At 42.2% G+C, this 26,616-nt stretch overlaps 1 protein-coding gene and 1 pseudogene across 4 annotated transcripts in view; one reads left to right on the plus strand and one right to left on the minus strand.

Annotated features, from left to right (window-relative positions):
* The window catches only part of SLCO2B1 (solute carrier organic anion transporter family member 2B1), a 158,674-nt gene that overhangs the window by 57,591 nt on the left and 74,467 nt on the right, over nt 1-26,616 (plus strand). For 3 of the 4 annotated variants that reach the window (XM_077960375.1, XM_077960370.1, XM_077960374.1), the window contains one exon: nt 17,823-17,858. The exons of the other annotated variant lie outside the window; for it this stretch is intronic. Coding sequence is in view for 1 of the 3 variants with exons in the window: in XM_077960370.1 (XP_077816496.1) it covers nt 17,823-17,858 (36 nt within the window). In the remaining 2 variants the exon portion in view is untranslated. The remainder of the gene's footprint in view (nt 1-17,822; nt 17,859-26,616) is intronic. 4 annotated transcript variants of the gene reach the window in all.
* Nucleotides 24,710-25,748, minus strand: LOC100429148 (olfactory receptor 2AT4-like; annotated as a pseudogene).

Here is a 26,616-nt window from a genome sequence, read left to right on the forward strand (position 1 = left end):
GTCCCAGAACTTTATTACCAGTATTATTCCTATTTTCCCCTCTGGCCCTCACAACAGCCAGGGAAGACAGGCAGAGTCAGGATTATTTCCACTACTTTACATTTGAGGAAACTGAGATCTAGAACAGTGAGGTGACTTGCCAAAGGTCACATGACTGGCCGGTGGCAGAGCTGGGATTTGTACCCAAGGTTCCAATTCTGGTTCAGTGGTTCAGCAACATGTTATCTAATGACTAAGACCCGAGTTATTCCCAGTAATATCACTTTGAACAAATCCCTTAACCTCTCTGGGTCTTCATTTTGTCATCTGTAGAATGGGTATAACGACACTAACTCTCTCACAGGATGACTGGGCAGGTTGAGGTGCTTCACCCAGTTCCTGCCGCTTATTAGGCATTCAATAAGTGAGAGCTATTATTTAATGAACCAAAGCAGTAAAGCCCTGTTGAATGAATATGATACTTCTGCTGCTGTGCAGTGAGAACTTGCAAAGGTTTTGTGGAAAGAATGTGAGGGTGGAAGTCTCTGCCCCAACCCCAGACAGGACAAAGTCAAGAGTTACAGACTCTTCCTGCCTCAATCTTTCTGATTCTCTCCTTTGGCTCCAGTGTTCTATGTTTCTGACTTGACTGACTTGGTCACTCCTACTAATACACATAAAATTTCAATATTTTTTAATTTCACAAGTAATAAACAGAACCTCATCGTAAGACATTTTAATCAATACAGAGCTTTACTGAGTCAAAAGTGAAAGTTCTAGGCCGGGTGCGGTAGCTCACGCCTGTAATCCCAGCACTTTGGGGGGCCGAGGTGGGAGGATCTCTTGAGCCCAGGAGTAAGAGGGCAGCCTGGACAACATGGCAAAACCCTATCTCTACTGAAAAATACAAAAAATTAGCTGGGCATGGTGGCATGCACCTGTAGTCTCAGCTACCAGGGAAGCTGAGGCAGGAGAAACACCTGAGCCCGGGAAGTTGAGGCTGCAGTGAGCCACAATTGTGCCTCTGTACTCCAGACTTAGCAATGGAGTGAGACACTGTCAGGAAGGAAGGAAGGAAGGAAGGAAGGAAGGAAGGAAGGAAGGAAGGAAGGAAGGAAGGAAGGAAGGAAGGAAAAAGAAAAGAAAGAAGGAAGGAAAAAGAAAAAGAAAGAGAAAGAAAGAAAGAAAGAAAGAAAGAAAGAAAGAAAGAAAGAAAGAAAGAAAGAAAAAGAAAGAAAGAAAAGTTAGTTTTTTTTCACACCAATTCTTACCCACATTTTTCCTCCCTGCTCCAGAAGGAGCCATTATTACTGATTTGATATGTTTCTCCCAGACTTTTCTAAGTGTGTGTGTGTGTGTGTGTGTGTGTGTGTACAGTTTTGCTTTTCTTTCAATTTACATTGAATCATTCTGTATTTATTGTATAGCATATCTTAATTTAATAAGTCTTGGAATTTTTCTGTGTCTGATCTGCTTCATTTTTTGTATCTGATATTTGGCATTTTGTAGTACAGATACAACATAGTTTGTCTAATAACAAACATTTAAGTTGTATCTCATTCTTGCTATTAGGAACACTATTATAATTTAACATGCATTTGGGGTCACATGTGCTCAAATATTTCTCTGAGATAGACAGATCCTTAGAAGTAGAACTTCCAGGCCAAGCAGTCAGCACATTTTCAAATGGAATGGGGTGTGCATGTGCAGGGACTATCCCAGCTTCAAACCCAGAGGCTTTGAGGATACTGAGTCACAGTGATGACTGGGATGACCCTGTTACACCCGGCCTGATGCTTCTGCCCAGGACCAGGGGAAACCCATGCATGAAGGGTTCATTTCAGCCTGCAGAAGAGACTTCCCTAATAGACCTCTGCAGACTGCAGACTTTCAACTGCAGACTGCGAGGTTACTAAGTCCTTGGCAGCTGAGCACAGAGCATGATGGAAATGAAAACATGGTACAACAGAGGTTACAGCCCTCTCCTGACCTGATAAACTTCATGATGGAGCTGAAGATGGTTTGGGAAGTTTCTTTGAATCACAAGCAGAACTATATGTGCTGTCTCCTCCTGTCTAGATCTACTCACTACTTGCTAGTAGTAGTGAGTAGATCAGAGAAGAATTATGGTTTGGGATAAATTTGTTTATGTGGATCTTCACTTTGGTGCCATAAAGGTAAGTGCTAAAGATGTTTCTGGGGGAGAAGACTAAGCTCTCTTAAGTTAAAGGCAAAGAATCCCGCAAAATCACCAGGATGTTAGGTGGATTCTTTTGTTCTGTTTTCTGTTTCTTAGACATGATGATATCCTTAATAAGCCTTAAAAAGCCATCTTTTGGCAGCATAAGAATGACTTAAGACTTTTGAGATGTTATGTATGAAAGTGACTAAAAGACTTGGGCACTTGGGCCAAAATAACCCATATGGAATGCAACAGTTAAGAGAATTGCAATAAGTAGGAGCAAACAAACAAAAACTACAATTTAGAATCCTTTTGGATTTCCTATTTTATTTTACTAAAGAGAATGAACCGAAATAGGAGAGAGTAAAACTGTTGGCTGAGATTTCTTTGTATGAAAAGCCAACATTCTAAGACTCACTTTTATAACATTATGGGATAAAATAGGATTTCTTTTATTACCTCTAAGAATAAAACTGTCCTCATCCTGCTGGGAAATAACTGGCTATTCTATAGCCACGGTAACAATGATCAGAACTTGTCTGAAACATACTTAACTTGCTGGGCGTGGTGGCTCACACTTGTCATACCAGCATTTTGGGAGGCCAACGTGGGTGGATTGCCTGAGCTCAGGAGTTCAAGACCAGCCTGGGCAACATGGCTGAAACCCCGTCTCTACTAAAATACAAAAAAAAAAAAAAAAAAAATTAGCTGGGCCCAGTGGTGTGCACCTGTGGTCCCAGCCACTCAGGAGGCTGAGGCATGAAAATTGCTTGAACCCAGGAGGTGGAGGTTGCAATGAGCCAGGTTACACCACTGCACTCCAGCCTGGGCAACAGAATGAGACTCTGTTTCCAAAAAAGCCCCCCCAAAAAAAACAAAGAAACATACTTAATTGTTTAATTACAGCTTTGAGCCAGTACACACACTTCTGAAAGTCAGCGAATCTTGAAGTCAGCCACTCAGCAATGATTTAACTCCAGTACCCACACTTCCATAGCTAAAGGCAAACTAATCCCTAAACATCCCCACCTCTGAAAGTCCACCAACCCCAGATCTCCACATTTTCCACAGCCCTGTGCAAGATCAGCTCCCTGTGTTTCTCAAGAACAGATTATATCATAAACCATAGCATCCTGTGCTTACACTAGTGACACATTCAGCCTTTTGTTTCTGACATTGAGTAGTGATCTGTTCCTTTAATATTTCTTATTTATTTCTATATGGTCTATAGTAATGTCCCCTCTTTCACTTCTGATTTTAGTAATGGGAGTCTTACCTCTTTTTATATTGGTGGGCTAAAGTTTTAACAGTTTTGTTAATATAGTCAAGGAACCAACTTTAGTTTTGTTATTTTCTTTATTTTTCTATTTTCTATTTCATTTATTTCTGTTCTAATCTTTGTTATTTTATGCCCACTTCTTGTTTGAATTGAGTTTGCTTCTTTTCTAATTTCTAAAGATAAACAGGGTATTGATTTGAGATTTGTTTTCTTTTTAATATAGGCATTTACAGCTATAAATTTCCTTTTCTGTACTGCTTTAGCTGTAACCCATAAATTTGGGTATGTTGTTTTCATTTTCATTCGTCTCAAAATATTTTCTAATTTCCCTTGTTATTTCTTCTTTTACCCACTGGTTATTAGAAGTTTCTTGTTTAATTTCCACATATATGTGGAAGTAGTGATAGAGGTTTTATTATTTTAAAGATAGCACAGAAAAAGTAGACAGGTTATTTAAAACATATATTGCTTAGAACAAAAAAAAAATTTTAAAGCAAGTTTACAAAAAAATGAAGCCCTCAAAGTTGAAATTAGACCAAGTCATGTACATCATTCTGGAAATAAAAGGAGGATAAAAGGAATTAAATTGAATCATGGTATTTGAAATATAAACAGAAAGCACAAAATAAGAATTTAGTATAAGTATTTTATTTTATTTACCATTAAGAATATATTAAATTGGCCGGACGTGGTGGCTCACACCTGTAATCCCAGCACTTTGGGAGGCCGAGGCAGGTAGATCACCTGAGGTTAGGAGTTTGAGACCAGCCTGACCAATATGGTGAAACCCCATCTTTACTAAAAATACAAAATTTAGCTGGGCATGGTGGCATGCACCTGTAGTCCCAGCTACTTGGGAGGCTGAGGCAGGAGAATTGCTTGAACCTGGGAGGCGGAGGTTGTAGTGAGCCGAGATCACGCCACTGCACTCCAGCCTGGGTGACAGAGCGACACTCCATCTCAAAAATATATATGTTAAATTAATGCAGAAGAAATAGCATTTCAATAAATATTATTCTTGTAATGGAATCATTGTCTCATGACTGCAAAAGGACTACATTAAATATTTTTACTACATGTGATAATTGAAGTCAGGTTTTGAGCTCAATGTTTTATTTGATTTTAGAAATATTTTAAACTAGCTTTTGATATCTTAGAGTTTATCTTTTTATCTTTCTTTCTCCCTCTCCCAGCTACATTGAGATATAAAATATAGCACGTAGTAGGTTCATGATATATATACTTACTATGTGAATGACAGCTATGTCATTTAGCTGACTGTTTTAATTTTCTTGTCAAGAGGTTTAGGTAGCCACTTTTGAGGACAGATAAATGATTAGGTTAAAAAAATTCAGATCATTGCCACATGTAAAACACATTAGTTTATGTAAGCATCCCAATGTTTGGTTAAAAAAACCCAAAGCTCTACTGGAGAGAATCAGTAAAATTAGGACCATTAGTCAGACATACTGTGACTCAGAATGAGCACTGCACTCTGAGATAAAAATGAGATCAATTTTAAGACAGTGTTTTCTGGATGGAAGTATGCCTCATGTGAGTTTAGTGTGAGGAGCCTCTTCAGATAACAAACCTAACTCAAGTGGGACTTTGATGCTGCCAGACATTCATCCTATATGTCTCCGTTCTTTTCTCTCATCTCCTCTTTTCAGTGACTTTTTCACACCTTCTCTTCACTCCTCAATCCAGCAATACCTCTTCCCATCGCCACTCCAGCAATCGTGCGATAACTCCCACAGACTGTCATCCCACAACCACCCACCTACCAGCCTCTGCACCCACACACTGCGCTTTCCTGTCTGTGACCACAGATGAACTCTTCATGCCCTTATCTAAAGTCAGTCACAGCCTGGCCAACATGCAATACCCCATTCCTAAAAAACAAAAATATTAGCTGGGCATATTGGTGCATGCCTGTAGTCCCAGCTATACAGGAGGCTGAGGTGGGAGGATCGTTTGAGCCCAGGAGGTCAAGGCTGCAGTGAGCCATGATTGTGCCACTGACCTCCAGCCTGGGCAATAGAAGAAGACCCTGTCTCAAAAAATAAAAAGAAAGCCACTCTGCTGTTGGATCCACCTCCTCAAAGCCAAAAGGAGCAGTCACGAGGGCCATTGTTGCTAGAAGGGACCCAGATAACTGAAAGCAGTAGCTGTCCAAAGACAAGGGAAGTTTGTCTCAAAGTTTTCAGGGATTGTTGTGAAAACTTTGACACATGCTCACTATGTTTGTGCTTGGGTCAGCCCTGGACTGGTGCACTGGAGCTGAGGGAAATACTGGCTTAGCCTACTTCAGGAGAAGCTTCTGATGGGTGGTCCTGTCAGCTTCAGGTTCATATCCACATTGCTGATCTTTGAATTCCAGTGATTCCATGAGCAGTTTTTCTTTGATTTTCTTGGAACTACATCTACATTCTTTTCTAGAACAAAAGCATTCATGATGTGTAAAAAAATCACGATTCGTACTGTACGATCTCAATCTCATAAAACTGGATGTTATACCTATATGCACAAAGGACCTGGAAACTGTAAAAGCTTGTGATTGTAGGTGACTTTGTTCTTTACTTCTTGTGTTTTTAAGTATCCTAAAATACACATATTAACTTAAAAAATAAAGGTTATGTCACTAATCATTAGATAAATGTAAAGTAAAACCACAATGAGATACCATCTTACACCAGTCAGAGTGGCTATTATTAAAAAGTCAAAAAATAACACATGCCAGCAAGGTTGTGGAGAAAAGGGAATGCCTATACAATGCTGGTGAGAATGTAAATTAGTTCAGCCACTGTGGGAAGCAGTTTGGTGATTTCTCAGAGAATTTAAAACAGAACTAACATTAGACCCAGCGATTCCATTATTGGGTATATACCCAAAGGAATAATCACTCTACCATAAAGACACATGCATGTACATGTTCATCACAGCACTATTCACAATAGCAAAGACATGAAATCAACCTAAATGCCCATCAACAGTAGACTGGATAAAGAAAATGTGGTATACATATACACCATGGAATACTATGCAGCCATGAAAAGGAACAAGATGATGTCCTTTGCAGCTACATGGATGGAGCTGGAGGTCATTATTCTAAGTGAACTAATGCAGAACGGAAAACCAAATACTTCATGTTTTCACTTTAAGAGGGAGCTAAACATTGAGTACACATGGGCACAAAGAAGGAAACAACAGACACCAGAGCCCACTTGAGGGTGAAGGGTGGGAGGAAAGTGAGGATCACAAAACTACCTATCAAGGCCAAGCACAGTCACTCATGCCTGTAATCCCAGCACTTTGTGAGACCGAGGTGGATGAGATCACTTGAGGCCAGGAGTTCAATACCAGATTGGGCAATATGGTGAAACCCTGTCTCTACTAAAAATACAAAAATTAGCCGAGTGTGCATAGCAGCGCATACCTGTAATCCCAGCTACTCAGGAGGTTGAGGCAGAAGAATCACTTGAACCCAGGAGGTGGAGGTTGCAGTAAGCCAAGATTGCACAACTGTACTCCAGCCTGGTGACAGAGTGAGACTCTGTCTGGAAAATAAAAATAAAAATAAAAAAGAAAGTCCTGGGTTGCTTGTTGCTCTGATTTATTGTGAAGCCTGGCTCCCAGATTTGGAAGTGGTGACTGGAAAATGCTTTGTCTAAAATGAACATGGGATAGATGACCCTCTTGTGTGAGAGCTCCCTGATAAAGAATCTCAGAGGTCACCCCCATGAGCTGTACAGGAGTTGAATATGGACTATCATCATTCTAAAGGGTTAATGCTCAGTTAACTAAAGCCCCATCCCAACAGATCTAATAGACAGGTTTTCATTGAACCCAAAAGGATGCAAACTGCACTTCCCTGGACATTGCTGCCCTCAGAGTGTGAGTCATGGGCTGACTGTCCCCAGGTTAGGCTGAGTTGGGGGGTTTGAGTGACAGAAACTAAGAAGGTCAAAGCCAGAGGGGCCCTAAGACGTCATCCAGTCCAGCTGCCCTTTCTTCTCCCTGCTCCTCTGTTCACGGCTTTGCTGACACCCCAGTGGAGAGGTGGTCTGAGGCTTTTCACTGCCAGGACTATCCAAGGGTCACATCAGGCTTGGGTCACCAGCAAAGCAAGGCCACCAAAAATACTTCCTGAGAGAATTTAACATTTGATTTTTCAAAACATCATTCAACTAGTCCATCATAGGAGATATCAGGATTTGGCTGGACCATCTCAACACTTATTTTATAGGTTAGGCTTCTTGTTTTATTTTGAATTATATACTACATCTGAGTAATACAGCCCAGTGCTTAGGGCCAAAAGACATTTTCCCAGGGCACAGAACTTGCCCGAGCAGATCTTTCCTGTTGGGTTTTTACAGTGCTGGTGGGCAAGAGGGGTCAGAAAAACCAACATCTGAATGTTCATCCTGCACTTTCTGTACATCATCTCTCCCCATCAGACAGCCCTGCAAGGAACTACTTATGCCCCTTCAGCTAATGAAGAAACTGAGGGTCAGAGAAGGCCAGACCCTCCTTCAGGGTCACAGTTGGTGAGGGGTGAGAGCACAGGCTGCTCCTGGAGCCTGGCAGCCCACAGTCCTGCCTCCTGGGCCAGCTCTGACATTCTCTTTCTGTGACTGTGGGGCTCTGAGTCTTGATTTTCTCATCGTACAGTGAGGGGTTTGAGGAAATCATCTCTGAGAGGTTTCCAATTCAATGAGCCATTTTCTGAGTGTCCCTCTGCGTTTTGCAGAGTGGGGGTTCAGGACAGATATCACATGACCCACGCCTCTAAGGGAGAGGATGAGGGCTCTCGCACTGAGGGAACGCCGCAGCAGAACTGGGTTCTTGACCTTCATTATGTCATGTGCACCTTAGTGGTTATGTGTGTGGACTCAGGAGTCAATCCCTGCTTCTAACTCTAGCTGTGTGACATAGAGCAAGTCACTTTCCCCTCTCTGAGCCTTTTGCCCCTGATCTGTGACCTCATGGGGTTTTCTTTATGTAGAGAACGCTTAGATATGCTTACAAAGAGCCCGGAACATGGAAGAGCACAAAGTTGGCTAGTGTTTCCAGTGGTTCCTGCTGTCATCAGTCTTTTCTCCCTGCAGGAAGGCCTTGGCCAAGAAGATTTGAATCCCGTCTGTAAGTGCATCCATTGCCCAGGCCTGCCAGGATATCTGGCCAAAGGTCTCACAGCCCGGGCATGCACCTGGATCCTGGGCACCTTCCAACCTGGATCCTGGGCACCTGCCTACGGGCACATCCTGTCTATCTTTCTGGATCCCTGGCCCACACTCCACATTTCCCCACCTCTCTACCCCTGTCTTCCTATCCTAGTCTTTGCTGAGCTCTGGGCACTTTACACCCAGTTCACTCTTCTGCCATGCCCTGTCCACCATGCTGTCTCCCATGGTGTCCCCTTTGTGTCTCCAAATCTGGCCCCAGAGGGAAGAGCCAGGTAGGTGCTGAGCTGTGGCCCATTAAACCCTCTGGCCCCTCCCTTCAGCTAGGCCTGCTGGAGCCTCTCCCTCAAGATGGTGCTCCTTTGGGCACTGTGCCCCCAGGCACCCAGGACGAACTTTTTGGGCCTTTGTGGAGCATATGTTGGGAGGAGACTTGCCCCTGGAATTTGCCAATAATGAGAAAAACATCATTAACAGCCCTCATGGGTTCCAGAACTTTACAACCAATGGGCAGCTTTTACCTACCTTATTCCATCTGGTCCTCAGAAGAGCCAGGGGAGATAGACAGCCAAGAGGAGAAAACTAAAGAGAGGTGAAATGATGTGCCAGTACTAACACAGACGTGTCATATCAGGGCTGCAATTCAGACCCAGGGCTTGATTCCCAGGTCTGTGCACTATAGTATTCCATAGAGATTAAGGGCATAGGGTGCAGAGTTAGAAAGCCCTGGGTTTGAATATCAGTTATAATACATTTTAGTTATGTCACCTTAGGTAAGTTAGCCTCTCTGAGTCTGAGTTTTCCTTCCGTAAAATGGGGAGGACCTTCTGGAGCAAGTCCTATGCCCTAGAAAACAGTGTCTTTTTGGCTGTATGCACCACATTGCATTACTTAGGATCCACTATATAATTTCAAATTAAACAAGAACCCTACTCTGTAAAATAAGTGTAAGAGAGTCCAGCCAAATTCTGGTATTTCCTGTGATGGAATAATTGAATAGTGCTTTGAAATATCAAAGGTCAAATTATCTTAAGAAGTATTTTTGGTGCCCCTGCTTCACTGGTTACCCGTGCATGTGCCTGGCCAAGTCATCCTCTCCACTTGGTTGTTTCATGCCTCTTTGGCTGTGGATGCTCTGAGAATTGAAGTTTCTCCAAAGTTCTTACACTTCTGTGATTAAGCCCTTTGCTTAGTCTTCAACTCAGTCTGCCCTCTGCAGAGGATGCTGTCAAGGAGAGCCTCTGACTCTCACACTTTGCACTGGGGATTAATAGATCTGAGTCTGTTGTTTTCTCTCTACCCTTCAATACATCATTGTCCTTTTAGCAACATCCTCCAATCCCACAGTTTTTAAAGTTTTTACTTCTGTCATATCTCTAAAACACTAGAGATGATGCACAAGCTATTGCAGCTGCCTTATCTAGGTCCCAGCCAGCTTGCAGCAGATAAAAGGCTTAGCAATCACATTCCTATAGCATAGGCCACAATCTCTTGTTTACCATCAGTGACAGGGTCCTCATTGCCATTCAGATAGTGAGCGATCCACTTACAGAATCTCATCCTCAGAATCTGTCTTCTAGAATTACTCCTGGCACCAACTTTCTTGGGCTGGGCTTCCCAGAAGCAGAGCCAGAGAAAGGGATTCTTGTGCAAGTGATTTATTGAGGGAGTATTCTCAGGTGAGACCTGTAAGGAGGGAAGCGGGGTAGTGCAGGAGAAGTTAGGCAAATACGAGTTTCAGCTGATATTGAACCTCATGCCATAGGTGTCTGGAGTGTGAAAGGCACTATAGCATTGTTCTGCCTTGGGGTGGGGGATACCTTTTGTATCCCCTCATCAGTTAGTCATCACTATAGGTTATCCCTGGGGAAAAGGTGTCAACTACCAGACATTTTTCCTGGCAGGAAAAATTAGTTGAAGGCAACGCTCTAGAGAATAGTATAGCTGTGAGCTGTTAGCAGCTAATATTCATAGCAGATAGATGGATTACCAACAGTGACTTCTACATATGGTATTTACCTTTCTGTGTTTGTTTGTTTTTTTCAGTATTATGTTTATAATATTGTTGAGTTTGTTTTATAATATCTAGTATACATTATAAAATGGTGCAAATATACAATCTATTTAGCCATTATATTCTTAATGAACATTTAGCTGGATATAAAACTGTAAATTAAAGTTACTTTTCTTCAGTACTTTAAAATTATTGCTTCTATGTGTTTTTGTATCCAGTGCTCCTGTTAGGAAATTTGATATCAATTTGAATCTCATTTCTTTGCAGATGATCTGCTTTTTCTTTCTGGAAGTGTTCAGAGTTTTTTTGTTTGTTTGTTTGTTTGTTTTTGAGACGGAGTCTCGCTCTGTCGCCCAGGCTGGAGTGCAGTGGCCGGATCTCAGCTCACTGCAAGCTCCGCCTCCCGGGTTCACGCCATTCTCCTGCCTCAGCCTCCCGAGTAGCTGGGACTACAGGCGCCCGCCACCTCGCCCGGCTAGTTTTTTGTATTTTTTAGTAGAGACGGGGTTTCACCGTGTTAGCCAGGATAGTCTCGATCTCCTGACCTCGTGATCCACCCATCTCGGCCTCCCAAAGTGCTGGGATTACAGGTTTGAGCCACCGCGCCCGGCCCAGAGTTTTTAAAACTTTGTCAGTAATTGATCCAGAAGAGATGTTCATAGTGATGAACTTCAAATAAACTTCAAAAACAGAAAAGATAAAATTAAGCAATGTAGACTTCTGCTTTCATGAAGATGGAGTAGATGTACTTTTCTCTATTCCTCCTGCTAAGTACAACCTAAAATCCTGGATGTTATGTATAAATCAAACAAAAGAAGACTATGAAAGGGAGAAAGAAGAAGGCAGAGTGGCTTAGGACCTTGGGACACAAAGAACAGCACGGTACTGGGTTCCAGGAATTTTCCTTTTGCTTCATAAATCTCAGACTTGGAGCTGAAGAAGCTAACAACCTAGAAATGTCAACAGGTTCAAACCAAAAAAAAAAAAAAAAATCCAATGAAAGGGTAGTCTGTTTAACCCCAAAAGGCCAGAACAGGGGCAATTAGCGAGACAGGAAAATTTTAGGAAGCAACTTTTGTATACTTGCCAAATACCACAGAGAAAACTGTGACTCAGCTTCCACCTCCACCAGCAAAAGCCAAATGGGGAGCCTAAACGTCCACCAGTTCCAGGCTGATATTAGGTACTTCAAGCTCCCCTACAGCCCCTTCACCATTGTGTCGGATAATTATCTGATGAAGATTTTAAAGCGGTCATTATAAAAATGCCTCAATGAGCAATAACAAAGGCACTGGAAATAAATTAAAAAATAGATTTTTTTTTTGAGGCACAGTCTCACTCTGTCACCCAGACTGGAGTGCAGTGGTGCAATCTTGACTCATGGCAACCTCTGCCTTTCGAGTCCAAGCAATTCTCCTGCCTCAGCCTCCCAAGTAGCTGGGACTACAGGCATGTGCCATCACACCCAGCTAATTTTTGTTTTAGTAGAGATGGGGTTTCACCATGTTGGCCAGGTTGGTCTTGAACTCCTGACCTCAAGTGATCTGCCCCCCTCAGCCTCCCAAAGTCCTGGTATTACAGGCATGAACCACAGCCAAAAAATAGAAAATTTCAACGAAGAAACAGAAGATGTAAAAAAGAATCAAATGGAAATTTTAGAACTGAAAATTATAATAAACAGAATAAAAAATTCAATGGATGGGCTCAACAGAAGAATAAACAGAGGAAGAATCAATAAAGAGAAAAATAGAATAAAAGAAATCACCAGTCTGAACAGTGATAAACAGACTGAAATAATAAAGCTTTGGAGACCTGTGGAAGGATAGCAAAAGATCTAGTGTCATTGAAGTTACAGAAGAATAGGAGAAATAGGTAGAACTGAGAAAAAAAAAAAAAAAACCTACAGAAATCATGGCTAAAGACTTCCTGAGTTGGGTAAAGAACATAAACCTACAGCTTTAAGAAACTAAGTGAACCCCAAATAGAGAACCCCAAGGAAATCTACCTTAACACACATAATAGTCAAACTTCAGAAAACTAAAGACAAAGTAGAAATCTTGAAAGCACAAGAGGGAAATGACACCTTACCTGTAGGGAAAAAACCATTTAAATGACAGTAGGTTTATCATCAGAAACCATGGAGGCCAGAAAGAAGTGGAACATTTTTGAAGTTCTGAAAGAAAAGAACTGTATAACCAAGAGTCCTTTATCCAGCAAGAACATTCTTTGGTAATACAGAAGTTAAGATATTATCAGAAGAGAGAAAACTAAGAGAATTTGTTGCCTGAAGACCTATTCTAAAAGAATGACTAAAGAAAATTCTCTAAGCAGAAAGGAAATGATAAAAGAAGGGCTCTTGAGACGTCAGGAATATTGATAAAGATATTGGTAGACAGATTTTTCTTCTCTTGAGCTTTCCAAGTCATGTTTGACAATAGAAGCAAAAATTATAAATACTGCTGATATGTCTTAAGTGTATATAGAGGAAAGATTTGGGACAATTATATTATAAAAGAAGGAGTGTAAAGGAAAGGAAATTTAGGTAAGATTTTGTGAGACAAAGTAACAAACATAAGGAAGCCACGTTTGCCCATTTCTGCTTGCCAGCATAGTTTCACAAAGCCCCTGACTCTATGACAAGTGCAGCTCTCCAGAGAGATGCTTTGAAAACAAGATGGGATAGAGCACATGGCCCCTCAGGTCTCTTTCCTGAGTGACTACATTCCTTAGAAGATAAATGACTGCAGTAGTCTGTTCTCATGCTGCTATGAAGAAATAGCCAAGATTGGGTAATTTATAAAAGAAAAGAGGTTTAATTGACTCACAGTTCCCTGTGGTGGGAAGGCCTTAGGATACTTACAATCATGGCAGAAGGCAAAGGGGAAGACAGGCACATTCCTTAGAGGGCATCAGGAAGGAGAAGTGCCAAGCAAAGCGGGAAAAGCCCCTCATTAAACCATCAGATCTTGTGAGCACTCACTCACTATCACAATAACATCATGGGGGTAACTGCCCCCATGATTCAATTATCCCCCACCAGGTCCCTCCCACAACATATGGGGAATATGGGAAGTACAATTCAAGATGAGATTTGAGTGGGGACAGAGCTAAACCATATCAATGACCCTAGTCCTTGCCTTTTCCTACACACAAGATAACATTTGACAGGGTGAGTGATTATGTTTCTATAATCTATAACCAGATGTACTTTAGTAATCTATAACCAGATGTACTCTTGCCCCCAAACTTTGATGTGACTTTACATGTACTGATCCCCCCACTTTCTGTGTATACACTCTAAGCTAAAACACTTTCAGATCAGCCTAACAGAATCTCTCCGAACAACTCCTCTCAGGCTGTAGTCCTCATTCTACAGTCCTCAGTAAGACTTTTGAATAAAACTAACTTTAAAGGCTAGATTTTTTTCCTTTAGTCAATAGTTTCTCGACTTCACTCAAACTGATAAAATGTCAACAGCAATAAATGGTGATGTTTTATATATATATAATGTAATACTTGGAGTAACCACTAAAAATGCTACATGCAGAGATAACACTAAAAATATTATAGATAAATCAAAATGGAATGCTTAAAAAATGTTCAGGTAACTCACAAGAAGACAGGATAAAGAAAACAAATAATTGAAAAAAAAAGAATAAACAGAAAGCAAAACATAAAATAGCAGACTTAAGGCCTACCATATCAACAATTACAGTAAATGTGAATAGTCTAAACAGACCAATTAAAAGACACAGATTGGTAGAGTGGATTTCTTTTATGATCCTGAAAGAAACCCACTTCAACTATGATAATAAAGTTGGTTGAAAGTAAAAGGATAGAGAAAGATGTATAATACAAACATTGACTAGAAGAAAACAGGAGGCCAGGCATGGCGGCTCACACCTGTAATCCTAGTGGTTTGGGAGTCCAAAGTGGAAGGATCTCTGGAGGTCAGGAGCTCGAGATCAGCCTGGGTAACATAGTGAAATCTTGTCTACACACACACACACACACACACACACACACACACAAACACACACAAAGCCAGGTATGGTAGTGCATACCTGTAGTCCTAGCTACAGGGGAGGCTGAGATAGGAGGATCTTGAGTCCAGGAGTTTGAGGCTGCAGGGAGCCATGATTGTACCACTGCACTCCAGCCTAAGCAACAGAATGAGACCCCATCTCCTTAAAAAAGAAAGATAAACAAAAAACAAAAAACAAGAGTGGCTATACCAACATTAGATAAAGTAGACTTCAGAGCAAAGAAATGATCAGAGACAGAGAGGGAAGTTACATAATGATAAAAGGGCCAATCTACTAAGAACATAAAGCAATCCTATATGTGTATGCACCAAACAACGGAACTGCAAAAACTGAAAACTGAAATGAAAAGACAGATCCACAATTATAGTGACGTACTTCAACACTCCTCCCTCAGCAATTGATAGAACAGCCAGACAGAAAATGAGTACAAATAGAGAACTCCACATCACCAAAAGGGTCGACTGTGACATTTACAGAATGCTCCACTCAACAAGAAAGGAGTACACATTTTTTTCAGGCCAGGTGTGGTGGCTCACGCCTGTAATCCAGCACTTTGGGAGGCCAAGGCAGGCAGATTGCCTGAGGTCAGGAGTTCAAGACCAGCCAGATCAATATGGTGAAACCCCATCTCTACTAAAATACAAAAAATTAGCCAGGCGTGGTGGCACACACCTGTAGTCCCAGCTACTCAGGAGGCTGAGACAGGAGAATCACTTGAACCCAGGAGGTGGAGGTTGCATTGAGCTGAGAACCCAGGAGGTGGAGGTTGCATTGCCTGCACTCCAGCCCAGGCAACAGAGTGAGACTCCATCTCAAAAAAAAAATACACATTTTTTAAGTGCCCACAGAACATATATGAAGATAAGCTATACCATGAGCCATAAAGCAAATCTCAACAAATACAAAAGAATTGCAGTCATACAGAATGTGTTCTCTGACCACAGTGGAATTAAACTAAAAATCAATAACAGAAACATAACAAGAGAGCCTTCAAACACTGAAAATTAAACAACATATTCCTAAATAATTCATGGGTCAAAGAGAAAATCTCAAGGGAAATCTTTAAAAAATAATAATAATTTAAGCCTGGTTTCAATACACTGTACCAAGGGAAATTTAAAAATACATTGAACTGGCTGGGTGCAGAGGCTCATGCCTGTAATCTCTGCACTTTGGGAGGCCAAGGGGGTGAATCACTTGACCCCAGGAGTTCGAGACCAGCCTGGGCAACATGGCAAAACCCATCTCTACAAAAAATACAAAAATTAGCCGGGCTGAGGTGGAAGATTGCTTAAGCCTGGGAGGTGGAGGTTGCAATGAGTTGAGATTGCGCCACTGTACTCCAGCCTGGGCTTGAAAGATATTTTCACTGAGCTAGAATTCTGGCAGTTATTATTTTTTTCAGCATTTTATAATTATTTCTGGAAGAAATAATTCCAAAGGCTCTGGCTTCTAATGTCACTATTGAGCAACCTTTTTTTATCTGGTTACTTCTAAGGTTTCTCTTAGTTTTCTTTGTTTGTTTTCTACTGTGTCATTATTATGTATCTAGGTAATGTATTTCTTTTTATTTATCTTGCTTGAGTTTTCTTTTTTGAGCTCCTTAAATCTGTTGTTTGATGTCTTTATACTTACGAACATTCTTAGCCATTTGCTCTTCAAATATTATCTCAACCCATTTGTGATGGTTAATATTAGGCATCAACTTGATTGGATTGAAGGTTGCCTAAATAGCTGCTAAGTATTGTTTCTGGGCGTGTCTGTGAGGGTGTTGCCAGAGGAGACTGACATTTGAGTCAGTGGACTGGGAGAGGAAGACCCACCCTCAATGCAGGTGGGCACCATCCAATGGGCTGCCAACTGGCTAGAACAAAGCAGACAAAAGGTGGGATAAGCTGGTTTCCTGAGTCTTCCAGCTTTCATCTTTCTCCTGTGCTGGATGTTTCCTTCTGTTCCTTCTGCCCTTGGACGTCAGACTCCAGGTTCTTCAGCCTTTGGACTCTTGGACTGACACCAATAGTTTGGTGGGGGTTCTCAGGCCTTTGGCCACAGACTGAAGGCTGCACTGTCAGCTTCCCTGTTTTTGAGGCTTTTGGACTCAGACTGAGCCACTACTGGCATCTTTCTCCCTCAGCTTGCAGATGGCCTATCATGGGACTTCACCTTGTGATCATGTGGGTCAATACTCCTTAATAAACTCCCCTTCATATATACACATATCCCATTAGTTCTGTCCCTCTGGAGAACCCTAGTACACCATGTATTTCTCTCTTCCTGGGAATATGATTAACATATATCAGACCTTTTTACTTGAGTCTTAGGCTCGTACTCTCTCTTTCGCACTTTTTATAGTTTTTGTCTTTCCAAGCTTCATTTTGACCTTCCTTCCAGTTCACTAACTCTTTATTAAATTGTATCATACTTACTATTAAAGTTGTTCATTGAGTTTTGAGTTTCAGCTATTTTATTAGTTATTTCTAAAAGTTACATTTCATTCTTTTTTCAAAAGTTTTAGGTCACTTTTTATATTTTCTTGTTTTATTCAAATACTTTTCAATCATCTTTTATCTATTTAAACATAATAAGAATAGTTTTGTATGTGACTGTTTATTCCAATACTCATTTACATTTTTCTGCCTAATCTCACTCTGGTGCTTTTATTTATTTCCTTGTGGGCCTGGTGGATCCTTTGAGCCCAGTAGTTTGAGACTAGCCTGGGTGAAACCCTGTCTCTACAAAAATAAATAAATAAATAAGCTGGGCATGATGACATGCACCTGTAGTCCCAGCTGCTCCTCAGGAGGCTGAGTTGGGAGGATCTGTTGAACCCAGAAAGGTGGAAGTTGCAATGAGCCAAGATCACAGCACTGCACTCCAGCCTGGTGACAGAGGGATGTCCTGGAAAAAAAAAAGAAAGAGAGAGAGAGACAAAGAGAGAGAGAGAGAGAGAGAAAGAAAGAAAGAAAGAAAGAAAGAAAGAAAGAAAGAAAGAAAGAAAGAAAGAAAGAAAGAAAGAAAGAAAGAAAGAAAGGAAGGAAGGAAGGAAGGAAGGAAGGAAGGAAGGAAGGAAAGAAAGATAGATTTAAATCTAGGGATGAATCAAATTTCTTCTAGCAGAATTTATGTTTGTTTTTATCAGGCACTTGGGAACACTTCAGGACCACCTTAAGCAAAGGTAAGTTATGAGGTTCCTTAAAATACCCAGGAGATATGATCCTGGGATCCAGATCTTCAGAAGGTTTATCACAATTCTGGCTCACTGATAAAAGGGTGTAGCCCATTGAAGTTCAAGGTTATTGTGGTGAAGTAACTCTTCATTAAATTCTCCACCTTAAGCATCTTTGGTCTTTGATTTCTGTCCCCTCCCACTTCCCCATCCTATGAGGCAAACAAGTAAAAATCTGAATTTTCAAGGTTAGAAAATTCCCTCAGAGAAAATTCTGTTTCTCTTCTTTGCCTGTTTGTATTCCTTCCAATTTTGGCCTCGTTGTTCCATAGTGTCTTATCAACTCTATAATGTAATTGATAAATTTAAATATGCAATCTAGAATTTTTCATTCTTTTCACCGGGATTTTTAATCTGAATAACCTAATCCATCAGAACCCACCACTGAACAATTTCAAAAGAATAAAAAAACTTAAGGATAAAACTGAGTTAGTTTACTTTTTACAGGCTTAAGTGAAGTAGATTTAAAAGGCAGGGAGGGGGCCGAGTGGGGTGGCTCATGCCTGTAATTCCAGCACTTTGGGAGGCCAAGGCAGGTGGATTACCCAAGGTCAGGAGTTCAAGACCAGTCTGGCCAACATGGTGAAACCCTGTCTCTACTAAAAATACAAAATCAGCTGGGCATGGTGGTGTGTGCCTGTAATCCCAGCTACTCAGGAGACTGAGGCAGGAGAATCACTTGAACCCCAGAGGCGTACCATTGCATGATCTCAGCTTAGAGAACGAAAATCTGTCTCAAAAAAAAAAAAAAAGAAAAGAAAAGGCAGCTAGACGTAGATAAGAAAGTATATAGCTGTCATGCAAACCTACAACCTGTATGATTGCTAATGCCCAAATTAGAAATTCATCACATGCATTGTAAAAACTACAGCTTAATCAAATACTCCAATTACTCAAATACAGTCTGTTTTATGGTCAGTGTTGCTGTGATTCGCAAACAGTGAGACTGTAGCAATTGGGTAGGGGATATATGGGAAGAGCCAGAGGAATTGAGGATGCTTGACTCTCCAGGCTCCTCTGAAACACATCCCACCCTATCCTCCACATTCTCCCACTTGATAAAGGTGGCAGTGCCTTTAATTATGAAGCCAGCCCAATGTTTGATGTTGAAATCCCAGAGTTAGCAGTGGAAGTGGCAATATGCAATGGCAGATTAGGAAAGACAGGGATCTGCTCCCCCATTATCTTGTTCCCCTACCCACATTAGTCTATTCTGCGTCAGGGCCTGAGGCTCAGTCATTAAGCAAAGGATAACAGGTATGGAAGGAGCAAGGGTTTAGTTTAGGGGGTTGACACTAAGTAAAATAATCTTGGGGTTTCTCCACTGTGGACAAGAACAACTCTGAAAAATCAGCATTCTTCCTGATGGTCCAACTGCCCCCTCTACCAAATTATACTTCTAGAGATGAGCAATGCAAATTCTGTGTTAGCCTTTTTAGATTATGGTTCTAAGGACTTGAAGGTTCAAAATATGACCTTTTCTAGACTGGTAACTACTTGAAAACCCTAATGCCTACTACAATCATCATATTATCTCAGCTCAGTGAAGTCTTGACTCCTAGGTTTGGTAGCCCAAGACCAAGACAGCTGGTTCATTTTCAGCTAATCCAGTGACATTTCAAATCAGACAGGCTGTGTGGTTTTGGAATCAAGTATACTCAGTGACTAACTGTCAAGTTAACTGTTGAGGGTTATTGAGGGGGCCCAAGCGTGGGGCACCTCTCTTCCCCACTTCAGTTCTGAATGAACTGTGGGTCTGAACAAAAGCATCAGCAGAGGGCATGTAAATATCACTAGGTTGAAGGACATGGCATATATCCGAGAGCGTGGGACTTCTTCAAACGAAACTCCAAAATTAGAGAGATTCCTGCCCAGCCCTAGGCGTTTTAGAACCACCCCAAATATCCCTGCATGAGAAAAAGTCTCTATAAAATGCCCAAATGGAGGAGCAGAGGAGCATGTAAGGGCAGAGGCGAGGGAGAAGAGAGAAGTTATGCTAAGCTTATTCAGATTAGTCTTCCCAAGCAGACTTTAGGTTAAGTCATCCTAAATGTCCCAGGATACTGTGGCCAATGGGACCAGTCAAAAGCTTTCCATGAACTGAATTCCCTCTACATGGAAGAAACATCAGGAAGAATCATTTCCTCAGTGCTGGCCATTTCTTTTTGAGCTATTCAGTACTTGTATATGGGGGATGCTGTAACTTGTTGGTTGACTAATGAGTTTTTTATTTTAGTTTTTCTCAGTGCTATTGAGGAATCAACTGAATTATTTCAGGTACTTGTTGCTACAATAGGAGAGAAAATATCACTATGTGGGTAAAAGAAGGGTTTTACATTTCAAACCTCTTCTTGGGAGCATTGTTGACATATGGACAGATTTAATTGTACATAGATAAGACATACATAACAAATGTTCCATTTTGTTCCCCAACACATTCTTTCTGGTTTAAGAGGAAGAGCGAACCTTGCAACTGGTTATGTTTCACATCGGGAAATTGACATGTATAACTGCCTAATGGCTGAGTATTTTGGGGGGGTTTCAATGAGTACTTCTTGGTCATAGTAAAGAATATGGCAAAGGAAGCTTGGCAATCTTATCAGGCAAGACAGAGAGACAGTTCTGAAGTCTGAGACAATCTATCATTAAACCTAAGGTTACAGTTTTGCCCAAGTTTACTCCTAGTCATTGTAATATTCCAGGAGGACTACTGTTTTATAGGACAAGAGATCTGTGTTTGAGTCTTGGCTCTGGCATTGACTTGCTGTGTGACATTGGGCAAGTGTTATGAGCCTCAGTTTTCATAACGATAAAATGGGAAGGGTAAAACTAGATGATCTGTTTTTTCCAGCCCTGATATTCTGGGACTCCTCATTCTAACCAAAATGTTCTCAAATGTCTCCCAGTGATGGTGGGAGTGAAAGCCATTCCGCTCCCTGTGAAACACTATGATACAACCAACATTTCACTCTGTCATTCTCATGAGGCATAAGCTCCCTTGTACAGGATCTTATTGTGGATGGACCATATAAAATTACAACCAAGAATACATATGTAATTGAAAAGGAAAGTTTGGCTGGGCGTGGTGGCTCACACCTATAATCCCAGCACTTTGGGAGAATGAGGCAGGTGGATCACCTGAGGTCAGGAGTTCGAGACCAGCCTAGCCAACATAGTGAAACCCTGTCTCTACTAAAAATACAAAAATTAGCCAGGCATAGTGGTGTGTGCCTGTAATCCCAGCTACTGGGGAAGCTGAGGCAAGAGAATTGCTTGAATCTGGGAGGCGGAGATTGCAGTGATTTGAGATTGCACCACTGCACTCCAGCCTGGGCAACAGAATGAAACTGCATCTCAAACAAGAAAAAAAAAGGAAAGGAAAATTTTTAACTAATTGGCTTTCCACATATTCTTTCTTTCTTTCTTTCTTTTTTTGACAGGGTCTCACTCTGTCCCCCAGATTGGAGTGCAGTGGCGTGACCTCAGCTCGCTGCAACTTCCACCTCCAGGGCTCAAGCAATTCTCCTACCTCAGCCTCCTGAGTAGCTGGGACTATAGGCACGTGCTGCCATGCCTGGCTAATTTTTGTATTTTTTATAGAGACAGGGTTTCACCATGTGCCCAGGCTCCTCTCAAACTCCTCAGCTCAGGTGGTCCACCCATCTCAACCTCTTCCACATTTTCCAATTAATATATATTTGGTATTTATGTGTATTCCTATCTCCACCACTAACATGTTATATAGCATATCCTAACGATGTAATTCAGGCTAAGAGAGTGTTCTGGAAGGAAATGAAGAGACTGATTATTTGATCTGTCCTACCATGGGCATCAAACTATTAAGAGTGACAGTCAGATGTTTCCACTTCTTGCAGAAATCTGTTTATGATACTTGGGTTAATTCCTTAACAGATACATTAAAAAGCTAATTTGGAGTTCAGCTTGGGAATAATTGAACCCAAACTCTGAACTGAGAATTATATGTAGTTTATTATACTATTGACATAAACATAAAACTATGCCACAAAACCTAAAGGAAATACTAATTGCAATTTACAGCCAGGCGCCTGGAATCCTAGCATTTTGGTACGCCAAGGTGGGAGGATGGCTTGAGGCCATGAGTTCAAGACCAGCCTGGACAACATAATGAGACCCCATCTCTACAAAAATAAAAATAAGAAAATTAGCCAGGCATGGTGGTGCATGCCTGTGGTTCCAGCTACATGGGAGGCTGAGATGGGAAGGTCAGTTGAGCCCAGGAGTTTGAGGTTACAATGAGCTATAATCACATCCCTGTACTCAAGCCTGGGTGATAGAGTGAGACCCTGTCTCTGATAATAATAATAATAATAATAATAATAATAATAATAATTGCAATTTCCTCTAAGAACTACCAAGAATCCATGGCTCTAACTAAGAAAGTCTTTGATCTTAGACTCGCCTGTGTTCCTCATCTCTCACAGAGTCTGGTTCTACAGATGTCATAGGCTTGTTGCCTATGGGTCTGCAGGATGTCATTTCCTCATATGAATACCCTTATTAATGGGGTTTGTGAAAAATTCTCATTTCTTATCCACTTTTTCAGGGTCCGGCTAAGTGCCGAGGCTTTCTCGCAGATTTACTTCCCTACAAGATACACCACAAAGTGCCAGCTTCCTGCTGTGTGCTCTCTTGGCAATGTTGTTCCTTTCTGCCTGATTGGGACACAATGCAACTCTGTCCATCCTCACTCTGATCCTTGTGTGATTTCTAAGGAGAAATGAGATTTAAACTCCTTTAGCAGTGTAGCAGGACAAGCCGCAGACAAAATTCCTTAGACACCAGAGTAAAGAAGGAAGAGGTTTATTTGGCTGGAAGTGTCAGCAGACTTGTGTCTCAAGAGCTGAGCTCCTTGAAAAAGAAATTCTTGGCCTTTTTAAAGGCTTACAATTCTAAGGGGTCCAGGTGAAAAGGTCGTGATAAATCGAGCAAGCATGGTGAACGTGACTGGGGGCTACGTGCATCAGCTAACAGAACAGAAAGTTTTGCAATGCTTTTTCATACAATGTCTGGAATTTAAAGATAACACAAGTAGTTTAGGTCAGGGGTTGATGTTATTACTCTTAATTTTTTAACTCCTAGGGCCGGGTGGTGGTGGTGCCAAGGTTGTCTGGCTATTTATCTTACTTTTGTTTCTTTCCAACTTTTTGCTTTCTCTCTTTCCTCCTGTCTTGTGAACTAGGCAAGGTGAAGGGGAGGAGGGCAGCAGAAGTAGTAGTGGCCTCTTTTTTTTTTTCAAGATGGAGTTTTGCTCATGTTGCTCAGGCTGGAGTGCAGTGGTGCAATCTCAGTTCACTGCAACCTCCACCTCCCAGGTTCAAGCGATTCTCCTGTCTCAGCCTCCTGAGTAGCTGGGGTTAAAGGTGCCCGCCACCACACCCAGCTAATTTTTGTATTTTTACTAGAGATGGGGTTTCACCATGTTGGCCAGGCTAGTCTCAAATTCCTGACCTCAAGTGATCTGCCCACCTCGGCCTCCCAAAGTGCTGAGATTACAAGCGTGGGCCACCGCGCCTAGTCATAAGCATCCTATTTGGATGGTCATTCAAACTAAAGATGAATCCTTCCAACTGGGCAGGAACATGGACAGTTACCACTTCCTGGCTGGAGCAGCTAGTGGTTACCCGATCTTTCCAAGCTCCCCAACCCTCCACTGCCCATATTGCTGATACATGAGTACTTGCTAACAAATAAGTGATACTCAATGCCAAAAATATAAGAACTAATAGGAGAAAATGTTAACATTGAATGAAATGCTAACTTCTGGCCGGGCGCGGTGGCTCAAGCCTGTAATCCCAGCACTTTGGGAGGCCGAGACGGGTGGATCACGAGGTCAGGAGATCGAGACCATCCTGGATAACACGGTGAAACCCCGTCTCTACTAAGAAATACAGAAAACTAGCCGGGCGAGGTGGCGGGTGCCTGTAGTCCCAGCTACTCGGGAGGCTGAGGCCGGAGAATGGCGTGAACCCGGGAGGCGGAGCTTGCAGTGAGCTGAGATTCGGCCACTGCACTCCAGCCTGGGCGACAGAGCGAGACTCCGTCTCAAAAAAAAAAAAAAAAAAAAAAAGAAATGCTAACTTCTGAGCTCCTTCAACCCCTTTTGCTTCTCTTTGTCCTATGACCAGATGTTTTTTTCTCTCTGGATCTGACTCCTACACTCAACTATAGATACCTCCAGGGAAACAGTTTGTGTCTGGTTCATTTCTGTCTCTAGCACCCAATAAGAATTTTTATGAATGACTGAATGATAAAATTTTATTTATTACATTAATGACGGATGAAAATTGTGAAGTTGGCCAGGCGTGGTGGCTCACACATGTAATCCCAGCACTTTGGGAGGCCAAGGTGGGCAGATCACCTGAGATCAGGAGGTCAAGACCAGCCTGGCAAAGATGGTGAAACCCCATCTCAATTAAAAACACGAAAATTAACTGGGTGTAGTGGCGGGTGCCTGTAATCCCAGCTACTCGGGAGGCTGAGGCAGGAGAATCACTTGAACCCAAGGGGCAGAGTTTGCAGTGAGCCGAGATCGCACCGCTACACTCCAGTCCGGGCGACAGAGTGAGACACTGTCTCAAAAAAAAAAAAAAAAAAAAGGAAAGAAAAGAAAATTGTGAAGTCTTCAATTATTCTACAGTACTATTGGGAAAACTTCCTGATCCAGTATTTGAGAACCAGATTGTAGCTATCTGCTCAACTAAACGAAACCAAATTAGATTGCTGTAATTCATTTAAAAATATTTATTGAGTTGTTCTTCTTAGCTAGGTGCTGTCACTGGTATCCTGGGAGCTGAATTAGTTGGATCTAGGAATCTAGGGGCCCCAGAACACCCTGGCTCCTGGGGATATGCGATCTTGGTGATGGCTGCTTTGACATTTCTGTTCCTCAGCATGCAGATGAGAACGGGTGTGAGAATGGCATGGCATATACAGGGAGGGAAGGAGGTATTTAAAAAAAGAAGAAGAAGAAGAAGAGAATGGCATGTACCACATTGCCCATGATGTGGAAGTCGAGGGGCAGGTCAGCCCTGTAGGCCACATAGGCTATGCCAATGGATGAGTAGTAGGTGCCCACCACCAGGAGGTGGGAGCTGCAGGTGGAGAAGGCTTTGGAGTGCCCTTCTCAAGAGTTGATGTGAAGCACTGAGGCCAGGATGTGGGAATAGGAGAGAAGCACCAGGAGAAGGGGGAGGAAGGACACCACCACGGCGATGCAGAAGCCCATGAGGGTCTGGGGGGTGGTGTCAGAGCAGGAGGCCTGGACCACAGCCAAGTGGTCGCAGAAGCAGTAGTAGATGCGGGCAATGCTGTTAAATGCCATCTGGGAGGTCTGTACCACTGCTGGGATGGGCAGGAGGAGGGCAGTGAGCCAGGCACTGGTTGCAAAAACAGCGTTGGTCTGTGGGGTCATGAGGACAGGGTAGTGCAGTGGGCAGCAGATAGTCACGTAGCGGTCATAGGCCATGACCACCAGGATGAAGGCTTCTGAGCAGAAGTTGTGGAACAGGTACATCTGCAGGAAGCAGGCAGGGAAGCTGAGGAAGTGGTCCCCAAGCAAGAATAGGGACAGCATCTTGGGGACAGTGACTGTAATGGAGAGGATATCCAGGGCTGAGAGGTTTATCAGGAAGAAGTACATGGGCTTGTGGAGGCTGGGCTCTGCCATCACAACAACCAGGATAAGGGCGTCACCCACCAGGATAAGCAGATAGATTAAGAAGAAAATCAAGGCCAGGCATGGTGGCTCACACCTGTAATCCCAGAACTTTGGGAGGCCAAGGCAGGCAGATCTTTTGAGGCCAGGAGTTCAATACCAGCCTGGCCAACATTGTAAAAGCCCATCTGTACTAAAAATACAAAAATTAGCCAGGCATGGTGGCAGGTGCCTGTAATCCCAGCTACTCCAGAGGCTGAGGTGGGAGGATTGCTTGAACCCAGGAGGCAGAGATTGCAGTGAGCAGAGATTGTGCCATCACACTCCAGCCTGGGCAAAAAGAGTGAAACTCCATCAAAAAAAAAAGAAAGAAGAAAGAGAGAAAGAAAGAAAGAAAGAAAGAGAGAGAGAGAAAGAAAGAAAGGAAGGAAGGAAGGAAGGAAGGAAGGAAGGAAGGAAGGAAGGAAGGAAGGAAGAAAGAAAGAAAGGAAGAAAGAAAGAAAGAAAGAAAGAAAGAAAGAAAGAAAGAAAGAAAGAAAGAAAGAAAGAAGAAAAGAAAGAAAGAGGAAGAGGAAGGAAGGAAAGAAAAGAAAAGAAGAAAAGAGGAAAGAAGAAAGAAAATCACGAAGATGGGGGTTGGGGGGAAGAGGGACTCTGGCAGAGCAGGAATGCTGACCAGACAGAAGACAGGCTAGGAGTCCTCTGATCCATTACAGGCTATGGCCCCCATAGTGGGTCAGAGCTGGATGTCTGTAGATACACACTGGGAACATCTGGAAACCAGAACAATCAAGGAAACATTCACTAGAACATGCATCTTTTTCCTTTCCAACTATGGATCTCAGTCCCAACACTTTCTTTGTGCCAGGAATTGTATTGCACAATTAAGATTCCTGGAGTGGTGAGATGTCTAACAGCAATGGCAGAAAGAGCTGGTCCTGTTTGCGGGGGGAAGAGAGGTAGACACAAACACCTAAGAACTGTCAAAGAGAAGGAGCAACACTTACAAAG

Source organism: Macaca mulatta, chromosome 14 (assembly GCF_049350105.2).
Source record: "Macaca mulatta isolate MMU2019108-1 chromosome 14, T2T-MMU8v2.0, whole genome shotgun sequence".
NCBI lineage: Eukaryota > Metazoa > Chordata > Mammalia > Primates > Cercopithecidae > Macaca > Macaca mulatta.